Source organism: Xenopus tropicalis, chromosome 4, assembly GCF_000004195.4.
Source record: "Xenopus tropicalis strain Nigerian chromosome 4, UCB_Xtro_10.0, whole genome shotgun sequence".
In the NCBI taxonomy this organism is placed as follows: Eukaryota; Metazoa; Chordata; class Amphibia; order Anura; family Pipidae; genus Xenopus; species Xenopus tropicalis.
In genome coordinates this window covers 467,875-480,258 of record NC_030680.2, presented here as the reverse complement: position 1 = coordinate 480,258, position 12,384 = coordinate 467,875, and the positions used below count along the sequence as shown (strand labels likewise).

General features: G+C 54.0%; 1 protein-coding gene across 2 annotated transcripts; it reads right to left on the bottom strand.

Annotated features, from left to right (window-relative positions):
• Positions 1–2,875: 2,875 nt before the first annotated feature.
• On the bottom strand, positions 2,876–12,384 carry uevld (UEV and lactate/malate dehyrogenase domains). 2 transcript variants are annotated; one of them, NM_001007957.1, is given in 12 exon segments: positions 2,876–3,942; positions 4,362–4,485; positions 5,533–5,623; positions 5,726–5,899; positions 7,116–7,286; positions 7,387–7,495; positions 7,680–7,780; positions 7,918–8,053; positions 8,482–8,645; positions 9,433–9,498; positions 9,671–9,755; positions 12,266–12,384. In NM_001007957.1, coding segments are annotated over 12 exon segments (1,431 nt in total). In that variant the 5' UTR covers positions 12,308–12,384; the 3' UTR covers positions 2,876–3,774.

Genomic DNA, 12,384 nt, shown 5'->3' with positions numbered 1-12,384 from the left:
GGCAGAGTTACTGTACAGGTCCCAGCGCCCCCCCCTAGTGGCACCAACATGGAACAAGAGGCAGAGTTACTGTACGGGTCCCAGCGCCCCCCCTAGTGGCACCAACATGGAACAAGGGGCAGAGTTACTGTACGGGTCCCAGCGCCCCCCCTAGTGGCACCAACATGGAACAAGGGGCAGAGTTACTGTACGGGTCCAGCGCCCCCCCCCTAGTGGCACCAACATGGAACAAGGGGGCAGAGTTACTGTACGGGTCCCAGCGCCCCCCCCCTAGTGGCACCAACATGGAACAAGGGGCAGAGTTACTGTACGGGTCCCAGCGCCCCCCCTAGTGGCACCAACATGGAACAAGGGGTAGAGTTACTGTACGGGTCCCAGCGCCCCCCCCTAGTGGCACCAACATGGAACAAGGGGCAGAGTTACTGTACGGGTCCCAGCGCCCCCCCTAGTGGCACCAACATGGAACAAGGGGCAGAGTTACTGTACGGGTCCCAGCGCCCCCCCTAGTGGCACCAACATGGAACAAGGGGCAGAGTTACTGTACGGGTCCCAGCGCCCCCCCCCCCTAGTGGCACCAACATGGAACAAGGGGCAGAGTTACTGTACGGGTCCCAGCGCCCCCCCCCCCTAGTGGCACCAACATGGAACAAGGGCAGAGTTACTGTACGGGTCCCAGCGCCCCCCCCCCTAGTGGCACCAACATGGAACAAGGGGCAGAGTTACTGTACGGGTCCCAGCGCCCCCCCCTAGTGGCACCAACATGGAACAAGGGGCAGAGTTACTGTACGGGTCCCAGCGCCCCCCCTAGTGGCACCAACATGGAACAAGGGGCAGAGTTACTGTACGGGTCCCAGCGCCCCCCCCCCCTAGTGGCACCAACATGGAACAAGGGGCAGAGTTACTGTACGGGTCCCAGCGCCCCCCCTAGTGGCACCAACATGGAACAAGGGGCAGAGTTACTGTACGGGTCCCAGCGCCCCCCCTAGTGGCACCAACATGGAACAAGGGGCAGAGTTACTGTACGGGTCCCAATGCCCCCCCTAGTGGCACCAACATGGAACAAGGGGCAGAGTTACTGTACGGGTCCCAGCGCCCCCCCTAGTGGCACCAACATGGAACAAGGGGCAGAGTTACTGTACGGGTCCCAGCGCCCCCCCCTAGTGGCACCAACATGGAACAAGGGGCAGAGTTACTGTACGGGTCCCAGCGCCCCCCCTAGTGGCACCAACATGGAACAAGGGGCAGAGTTACTGTACGGGTCCCAGCGCCCCCCCTAGTGGCACCAACATGGAACAAGGGGCAGAGTTACTGTACGGGTCCCAGCGCCCCCCCCTAGTGGCACCAACATGGAACAAGGGGCAGAGTTACTGTACGGGTCCCAGCGCCCCCCCTAGTGGCACCAACATGGAACAAGGGGCAGAGTTACTGTACGGGTCCCAGCGCCCCCCCTAGTGGCACCAACATGGAACAAGGGGCAGAGTTACTGTACGGGTCCCAGCGCCCCCCCTAGTGGCACCAACATGGAACAAGGGGCAGAGTTACTGTACGGGTCCCAGCGCCCCCCCCTAGTGGCACCAACATGGAACAAGGGGCAGAGTTACTGTACGGGTCCCAGCGCCCCCCCCTAGTGGCACCAACATGGAACAAGGGGCAGAGTTACTGTACGGGTCCCAGCGCCCCCCCTAGTGGCACCAACATGGAACAAGGGGCAGAGTTACTGTACGGGTCCCAGCGCCCCCCCCTAGTGGCACCAACATGGAACAAGGGGCAGAGTTACTGTACAGGTCCCAGCGCCCCCCCCTAGTGGCACCAACATGGAACAAGGTGCAGAGTTACTGTACGGGTCCCAGCGCCCCCCCCTAGTGGCACCAACATGGAACAAGGGGCAGAGTTACTGTACGGGTCCCAGCACCCCCCCTAGTGGCACCAACATGGAACAAGGGGCAGAGTTACTGTACGGGTCCCAATGCCCCCCCTAGTGGCACCAACATGGAACAAGGGGCAGAGTTACTGTTACGGGTCCCAGCGCCCCCCCTAGTGGCACCAACATGGAACAAGGGGCAGAGTTACTGTACGGGTCCCAGCGTCCCCCCCTAGTGGCACCAACATGGAAACAAGGGGCAGAGTTACTGTACGGGTCCCAGCGCCCCCCCTAGTGGCACCAACATGGAACAAGGGGCAGAGTTACTGTACGGGTCCCAGCGCCCCCCCTAGTGGCACCAACATGGAACAAGGGGCAGAGTTACTGTACGGGTCCCAGCGCCCCCCCTAGTGGCACCAACATGGAACAAGGGGCAGAGTTACTGTACGGGTCCCAGCGCCCCCCCTAGTGGCACCAACATGGAACAAGGGGCAGAAATGTGAAATTCTGCTGGCACTTATACAGTTAACAGGTGTGCAAAACAGCAATCTGGAAGGGAAAGATAGAAAACGAGCAACTGATTGCTGCAGAGGCCAAAACTAACCCCAAAAAGTTTTTTAAGTATATTAATAGTAAAAAGATGCAGGTTGAGGGTTTGGCCCCATTGAAAGGGCAAATGTGCTAAACCAGTTCTTTTCCTCAGCGTATACAATAGAGGGGTCAGAGTGCCAAGTCCCACCCAATAGCAGCACTGTTGGCTCAGCTCAGTCTAGTCAGTGGCTGACACAGCATATGGTGCTGTAATATTCTAAGAAAATTTGCAATTGGTCTTCATTTTTTATTTTTCAAGGTTTTTCAGTTTTTTAGCTTTTTGTTCAGCAGATCTTAAGTTTGGTATTTCAGCAGCTATCTGGTTGCTAGTGTGCAATTTACTGTAGCAACCAGACAATGATTTGAACAAGAGCTGGAAATAGAAAGATAAGTAATAAAATATTTGGGGGGTCGGTGACCCCCTTTTGAAAGGAGGCGGAGAAATATTTCAAAAACTATAAAAAATAAATCAATGAAACCAATTGCAATGGTGCTGGAAATGGGGCATTCTGTAACATACTACCCCTTGTGAACTACCCCTTGTGAACTACCCCTTGTGAACTACCCCTTGTGAACAAGGCCCCAGGGCCAGATGGGATGCACCCCCGGCTACTGAGAGAGCTGAGTGCAGTGCTAGCCACACTCACTCAGACTCGCTCACACTCACTCACACTCACTCTCAGCTGCTATGGTACCTATGGGTTGGGGGAACCTCGTCACTAGGGAAGGGGCAGTTAATGGGGGTAGGATCACTATATATATACACACTATGTTACCGTGAGTGTATAGCAGCTCCCAGAATGCCAGGGCACAGTGGCCCTTATACCCCACAGAGGGCGCCATTCCCAGGGTTTGTATAGTTACCCCGCTGCCTGTGCCAGTACCTCCCACACAGGGGTGAACTTGCCCTTTATTTATAGGCCAGAAATAAGCAAATGGAGATCCCTCAGATAATGTTAAACTAAAACTCCCAGCAACCCCCAATAGCCAGATAGTTGCCACTATGGTTAGGGGGGGAACATCCCATAATAACCAGTGCCCTTATCCCAGAATGCACCAGCAGCTATTTATTAAACAATGGGCAGACAAACCATGTGCCCAGTCAAGGAGAGAGAGCAGCTGTATGATTGGCTGTATAAAGCAGCACCACGATTCCCCCAACACAGAAGAGTCTGTAGAAAAAAATGTACATTCTTGGTATAAAAATAAAGACAACAAATCTGATTGGCGAATAAAGGGAGAAGCTCCACCTCCAGTCTGGAACCTTCCCAAAATGAGTTCCCAGCATTCAACGGGATTGGCCATCGCAGGGTCCCGCCCCCTCACAGTCTCAGCTGTTGCTGCACAGATTCTATGGCTGCCGCACTTCTCTGTAACGTTTCCCAAATCTGAGCCTCGTCCTGCAGCGTCTGTACCGCCCCCGTCACCCCCGCGCTCCCCAATACGCACGGGATGCTGAGAAACACCTCCTCCTGCACCCCGAATTGTCCCTGCAAGAGAAGAACCTGGAGTTAGCACCCCATTGCTGTATCAGTGTGTCACCCCCAACCTGGTCACAGAACCCCTCAGTGACTGCTAATATCCTTATCATTTACAGTAGGGGGTACATTATCCCTTATAATACATGAGTGATACTCAGAGTTCCCTGTATAACTCAGCCTGCAGCCTTGTGCCTTTATATGGGGGGCACAGAACCCCTCAGTGACTGCTAATATCCTTATCATTTACAGTAGGGGGTACATTATCCCTTATAATACATGAGTGATACTCAGAGTTCCCTGTATAACTCAGCCTGCAGCCTTGTGCCTTTATATGGGGGGCACAGAACCCCTCAGTGACTGCTAATATCCTTATCATTTACAGTAGGGGGTACAGTATCCCTTATATAAATGCTGAACATCACTGTTACCTTACAAAGTGCAGAGACAGAATGTACTTTGCCTTTATTCTGTACGAGGGTGTCGGTGATATCAGCCACAGAGAGGCCGACAGACCATGAGCGCTGCCCCTTCCCTTTAAGGATCTCCAAAGCTCTGGAAACACATTCAGATAATGAATCAGTTGTTAAACAGAGGGAACGAAACTCAATCTCCTGGGCCCCTGAGGGCCACACACATCAAAACCAGGATCTCAGATTGGAATTAGTGAAGCCTATTTAATAGAAGGCTGGGCCCCCTTAGCCCATAACAAGGTTACAGATATATAGAAACATTGGGGTAACAGTCACCCCGCTATAGTTCCAGGGGTACCCAGGGCACAAATAAGCCCCCAAATCCCCCCCTAACTGGCCTTCAGGCTGGGCCCCCTTAGCCCATAACAAGGTTACAGATATATAGAAACATTGGGGTAACAGTCACCCCGCTATAGTTCCAGGGGTACCCAGGGCACAAATAAGCACTCACCCCAAATCCCCCCCTAACTTCAGGCTGGGCCCCCTTAGCCCATAACAAGGTTACAGATATATAGAAACATTGGGGTAACAGTCACCCCGCTATAGTTCCAGGGGTACCCAGGGCACAAATAAGCACTCACCCCAAATCCCCCCCTAACTTCAGGCTGGGCCCCCTTAGCCCATAACAAGGTTACAGATATATAGAAACATTGGGGTAACAGTCACCCCACTATAGTTCCAGGGGTACCCAGGGCACAAATAAGCACTCACCCCAAATCCCCCCCTAACTGGCCTTCAGGCTGGGCCCCCTTAGCCCATAACAAGGTTACAGATATATAGAAACATTGGGGTAACAGTCACCCCGCTATAGTTCCAGGGGTACCCAGGGCACAAATAAGCACTCACCCCAAATCCCCCCCTAACTGGCCTTCAGGCTGGGCCCCCTTAGCCCATAACAAGGTTACAGATATATAGAAACATTGGGGTAACAGTCACCCCGCTATAGTTCCAGGGGTACCCAGGGCACAAATACCCACTCACCCCAAATAGGGAAGCACTTACTTGTACCATAACAGGAGCCCTGACACATATGGGGGTACAACCTGGATCCCCACTATACTGGGCCTGTAGTACCATTAACCCATTAATGCCCTGCTTGTAGGAAGGAGGAGCCAGGGATTTCACTCACCTGCTTGTCAGCTGCTCCTGGAAGATTTTGGGGTACAATTTGCAGGGAGTCTGACGGTTGGCAGATGAGTCTGGAGCCCCCCAAACAGCCACTGAAAGAAGAGGAATTGTAGTTATTCATTCAACCCCACAATTCTCACCATTAGCCCTGTTACCCCTATAATGGGGCAGGTTCCATTCACACTCAGACCCACCTTTGTTGTCACTCTGCTCCCCAATAATCCAGGCTCCCTGTGCCCCCTCCTCAGAATCCGCCAACTTCTCAATCACATGGCGGAACCGCCCCGAATCCAAGTTACAGCCGATGCCAAGAACTCGATTGTGAGGGAACCCACTCAGCTTCCATGTGGCGTAAGTCATGATCTCAACTAGAGAAATCACATGGTCAGTCCTGTGAGCAGCAGTCCTGCCCTGCTTTATGGCTGAGATTCTAGCTATCTGTATAACAGAGCATTCTGTCACAGTGGCACAGATCCTGTCTGACCCCCCCCATTGTAAGCAGCAGTCCTGCCCTGCTTTATGGCTGAGATTCTAGCTATCTGTATAACAGAGCATTCTGTCACAGTGGCACAGATCCTATCTGATCCCCCCCATTGTAAGCAGCAGTCCTGCCCTGCTTTATGGCTGAGATTCTAGCTATCTGTATAACAGAGCATTCTGTCACAGTGGCACAGATCCTATCTGATCCCCCCATTGTAAGCAGCAGTCCTGCCCTGCTTTATGGCTGAGATTCTAGCTATCTGTATAACAGAGCATTCTGTCACAGTGGCACAGATCCTATCTGATCCCCCCATTGTAAGCAGCAGTCCTGCCCTGCTTTATGGCTGAGATTCTAGCTATCTGTATAACAGAGCATTCTGTCACAGTGGCACAGATCCTATCCCCCCCCATTGTAAGCAGCAGTCCTGCCCTGCTTTATGGCTGAGATTCTAGCTATCTGTATAACAGAGCATTCTGTCACAGTGGCACAGATCCTATCTGATCCCCCCATTGTAAGCAGCAGTCCTGCCCTGCTTTATGGCTGAGATTCTAGCTATCTGTATAACAGAGCATTCTGTCACAGTGGCACAGATCCTATCTGATCCCCCCATTGTAAGCAGCAGTCCTGCCCTGCTTTATGGCTGAGATTCTAGCTATCTGTATAACAGAGCATTCTGTCACAGTGGCACAGATCCCATCTGATCCCCCCATTGTAAGCAGCAGTCCTGCCCTGCTTTATGGCTGAGATTCTAGCTATCTGTATAACAGAGCATTCTGTCACAGTGGCACAGATCCTATCTGATCCCCCCATTGTAAGCAGCAGTCCTGCCCTGCTTTATGGCTGAGATTCTAGCTATCTGTATAACAGAGCATTCGGTCACAGTGGCACAGATCCTATCTGATCCCCCCATTGTAAGCAGCAGTCCTGCCCTGCTTTATGGCTGAGATTCTAGCTGAAGGGGGTTCAGTTTCCCTTTACCAGGCCCGTCGGATACCCCTGCTTTTACCCCTTCCTATTGCAGGATAGAAGCCCAGGGAAGTACAGGATACGCAGAGAGACTAAACCATTAGATGAAGTGGATGCCCAGACCGGTGCCCAATTACCTGGCTGTGAGGCCACCAGTAGAAGGCACTTGGGGCAGTGATGTGCCACGGAGGGTAGAATGCCACGCAGCAGCTCCACGTTGCTCTGTAGGACGCCAACGTAGGACTGGGAGTTGCTCCAGGAATTGACCGTGACAATCACTATGGCAGAGCCGGCGATCGCAGAGAAATCTAAAATGAGGAATATTTTGGCTGAGAAATTTGCTCCGCCCCTCCTGGCAGAGTAGCACCAGTGGGTGTGTCCCACAGCACCAGCCAATCAGAACGTTACCTTTGGTGACTTGTACATTTGGGAGGCTGAAGATTTCAAGGTCGGCAGCTGCTCCTCCTGCGGCTTCACCATCTGTCGGGTCGAGAAGAAGCAGTTTCCCTGCGGTGCCCTGGGCAGAGAGAGACGGCCATTATCATGCCCAGGTGCCCGCTCAGTGCCCACGGGCTCAGCATCAAGACTCCCCCTGTACCCAGTAAATGCCCCTGTAATGTGTATGTGGCCCCTTATAGCCAAGCGGGGCCACCCCTCCCTATATATATGAGTACCGAGTATCCCCCGGAGTGGCTCCTTACCTTCGCAGATACAGCCAATAAGCAGGCCAGTGCCATATCTCCTCCGCCAATCACAGTGACCTTGGCACGACTTGGCGCCTTTACATCCATACTGGAAACCCCTAGAGGATGAAACACACAGACAGTGCCAGTCGTGCCCACAGTGCCCCACAATGCCATGAAGTGTATACCCATTGCCCCCAACATGCCCCCACAATACAGACACATCCCTTTAACCCCCCGTGCCCGGTCTCCTTACCATCCGTAACCTGGGCAATGTAGGACAGTAACTCCCTCTGCCTGGCGCCATCCTCAGCCGACAGTGAGTACAATGGCAGCTCCTCCTCAAACTTCACCGCCATTTCCCGTATGAGGCCAGTGACCGTGGACTTGGGCTGAAACACGAAGATCCTATCAGTGGTGCCACGGTGCCTACTGGGCCCAGTACCAGGGATAAGTACTGCTGCCCCCAAACCAGCACTTAGAGCAAATCTTTTACTTTATCCCCACCTGCACAGCCCACCCCCTAACCTTGAATGGCCCAGTCCGGCCCCCCAACCCCGATTGGCCATCCCACCCCCGCGACCCAGATTGGACCCCGCAGTTATAGGACCAGCCCTGATCAGACAAACCAGACTGAATATGTACTGGGGACCCCTCCTGGCCAATAAAGGAATGGCAGGTGGGGGCGCAGTTTCACTTTAGGTACCAGGCTTTTTACCCACAATGCAACTGCCACCACATGAACTGCACCTGTCACTCACACAAAGGGCAGGGTGGGGGGGGTGCCCTGGCGCAGGGAGGGATACAAGGGGTTACTTACATGGCTCCAGTTCTGTAAATACGGCAGATAAATCCTTCCCTGCGCATCGATGTGTCGCCCAACCCGGATCCCCATGTTACCGGACGGTTTCAAAAAGCAGAGTGGGGGGGCAAATGGGTGGGAGTCCAGAATCCACAGGCAGATGGGAATGTTATACGTTGTGCCTAGAAATATCCAGAAACATCTGTAGGTGCATGCTGGGAAACTGCCCCTGCCCCCCTACTGTAAGGCTACTGTAACTCCCAGCAGGGCATTACCCTGACAGATCATACAGTGAGTGGCACAAAGGGAAACTGCCCCCGCCCCCCTACTGTAAGGCTACTGTAACTCCCAGCAGGGCATTACCCTGACAGATCATACAGTGAGTGGCACAAAGGGAAACTGCCCCTGCCCCCTACTGTAAGGCTACTGTAACTCCCAGCAGGGTGTTACCCTGACAGATCATACAGTGAGTGGCACAAAGGGAAACTGCCCCTGCCCCCTACTGTACATAGGGGTTGATAGAGATGGACAGACAGAGGGGCAGATAGAGATGAACAGACAGAAGGGCAGATAGAGATGGACAGACAGAGGGGCAGATAGAGATGGACAGACTGAGGGGCAGATAGAGATGGACAGACTGAGGGGCAGATAGAGATGGACTGACTGAGGGGCAGATAGAGATGGACTGACTGAGGGGCAGATAGAGATGGACTGACTGAGGGGCAGATAGAGATGGACTGACTGAGGGGCAGATAGAGATGGACTGACTGAGGGGCAGATAGAGATGGACTGACTGAGGGGCAGATAGAGATGGACTGACTGAGGGGCAGATAGAGATGGACTGACTGAGGGGCAGATAGAGATGGACTGACTGAGGGGCAGATAGAGATGGACTGACTGAGGGGCAGATAGAGATGGACTGACTGAGGGGCAGATAGAGATGGGGGGTACGGTAGGAGGGGCAATTACCCTGGTGTTTCATGGGAACAGTCCCTGTGAGGTTGAGCAGGTCCTTCTGGGATCCGTCTCTAAATGCTGCAAATAGAAAGATCTTGTGAGTCACAGCGCCCCTAGTGGCCTTGCACAGCTTTATCCTGTGCACTCAGGGCCAGACCTATGGGGGGGCTGCATACAGTAGATGGCTGCCTAAGGTGCAATGGGGACCCCCCGTGTGTAACCTTGGCGGTACTCACAGGCACACACTTACTATAGGTCTCCATTGAGAAGATGAAGGAGGGGAAGGTTCTGTTCAGGTCCTTCAGTTCCTCGATGGTGAGATCTCGGAATTTATACTAAAGAGAAACAGGAAGGAAAACGTCCTTTAAAGGAGACATATCCTATAAAAATGATGATTGTGCCAGGGAATTATACTCCCCTAGATACAGAAGGATTGTGCTTTAAAAAGTTGTGTTTCTGACTGATTTATTGAGAAATTCCCCCAAACCCCACTAGCCCCGCCCATCTGTTCCACTTCCTGCTGCCTCCTTTCCCCCAAACCCCACTAGCCCCGCCCATCTGTTCCACTTCCTGCTGGCTGAATTCTCTGGATGAGCTGGGGAGCCGGCGGCCCTCCGTACCCTGCACTGTAGGATAGGAACCAATCAGCAGCTAGGCTGACCTGATAGGGAACTGAAGCCTGTCTGTGCTTGTGTGAGTGCAGGGCTGTGATTGGCTCTCCCCGTCCTACTGTGCTTCTGGCAGGGACCGTTAGGACACGCCCACCCCTCATGTGAAACCCAGACAGGGACCTGAGAGGATCTATAGGGAGCCCCAATAAAGGGGCCATTGTTACAGATAGGGTTAATGTTTAGCCCAAAGGGAAACCCACACCGTATATTATTCATAATTGCCTACAGGGTTAGGGGTTTTCCCATTTATCCAATATGTCTCCTTTAATAACAGGAGCATCACTGGGACCCCCCCTGTATAAGTAAAATGCCCCCCTTCCCCTCATACCAACAGCTCTAATTCTCCGTATTTCCTGATCCAGGGCTGCTCTCTTTCCCATGGTCAGTGCAATGAATAGGGCCAGTACCCCCCTCACCTCTCCCTTATCCCCAAGTGTAATGTCTGTCCCTATCGCTAACCGCTAGCTAATAATGCAGAGAAGCCGCCGAGCTGCCCCACAGTCACTTGGGGGGGTCTCTGCGCCGACACCTAACCTGCTTGTGCGTGGGCAGTTGGGGGGCAGCAGGTTAGGTGTCGGCGCAGAGACCCCCCAAGTGATTTCAGTCAGTGAGAAGATGTCGGTGAGGGTTAGCGATGGGGACAGACAATAAGGGATAGGGGGGGGGGTCTCTGCGCCGACACCTAACCTGCTTGTGCGTGGGCAGTTGGGGGGCAGCAGGTTAGGTGTCGGCGCAGAGACCCCCCAAGTGATTTCAGTCAGTGAGAAGATGTCGGTGAGGGTTAGCGATAGGGACAGACAATAAGGGATAGGGGGGGGGGGGTCTCTGCGCCGACACCTAACCTGCTTGTGCGTGGGCAGTTGGGGGGCAGCAGGTTAGGTGTCGGCGCAGAGACCCCCCAAGTGATTTCAGTCAGTGAGAAGATGTCGGTGAGGGTTAGCGATAGGGACAGACAATAAGGGATAGGGGGGGGGGGTCTCTGAGCCGACACCTAACCTGCTTGTGCGTGGGCAGTTGGGGGGCAGCAGGTTAGGTGTCGGCGCAGAGACCCCCCAAGTGATTTCAGTCAGTGAGAAGATGTCGGTGAGGGTTAGCGATAGGGACAGACAATAAGGGATGGGGGGGGGGTCTCTGCGCCGACACCTAACCTGCTTGTGCGTGGGCAGTTGGGGGGCAGCAGGTTAGGTGTCGGCGCAGAGACCCCCCAAGTGATTTCAGTCAGTGAGAAGATGTCGGTGAGGGTTAGCGATAGGGACAGACAATAAGGGATAGGGGGGGGGGTCTCTGCGCCGACACCTAACCTGCTTGTGCGTGGGCAGTTGGGGGGCAGCAGGTTAGGTGTCGGCGCAGAGACCCCCCAAGTGATTTCAGTCAGTGAGAAGATGTCGGTGAGGGTTAGCGATAGGGACAGACAATAAGGGATAGGGGGGGGGGGTCTCTGAGCCGACACCTAACCTGCTTGTGCGTGGGCAGTTGGGGGGCAGCAGGTTAGGTGTCGGCGCAGAGACCCCAAGTGATTTCAGTCAGTGAGAAGATGTCGGTGAGGGTTAGCGATAGGGACAGACAATAAGGGATAGGGGGGTCTCTGCGCCGACACCTAACCTGCTTGTGCGTGGGCAGTTGGGGGGCAGCAGGTTAGGTGTCGGCGCAGAGACCCCCCCAAGTGATTTCAGTCAGTGAGAAGATGTCGGTGAGGGTTAGCGATAGGGACAGACAATAAGGGATAGGGGGGGGGGTCTCTGCGCCGACACCTAACCTGCTTGTGCGTGGGCAGTTGGGGGGCAGTTGGGGGGCAGCAGGTTAGGTGTCGGCGCAGAGACCCCCCAAGTGATTTCAGTCAGTGAGAAGATGTCGGTGAGGGTTAGCGATAGGACAATAAGGGAGAGGGGGGGCTCTAGGCAGTGAGAGTTATGGGGGCTTTTTGTGCCTTAAATGGGGGCCTGTACTGATCATGAGTGAAATTCCCATTAATGACCCCTCTCACAGCTCTGCACTTGTGCATCATGGGTAAGTTTTACCTCACTGCCCCCAAGCATCATGGGAAATCCCCTCAATTCTTTGCCTCAGAGAGAAGAGCTAGAGGATTTCCCATAATGCCCAGCGGCAGAGTTGTGAGGGGTTTCCCATGATGCCTAGGGGCGGACATGTGATGGGGTTCCCATAATGCACCGTACCTTGCCGAGCTGCTGGCGGAGCGTCTCTGCGCTGAACTCCATGGCGGCCCTCCCAGGAGCATGATGGGAAGCGGCCGCACTGGCTCATGGGAAATAGGGCAGGGAGGGGTTGGGAAGAG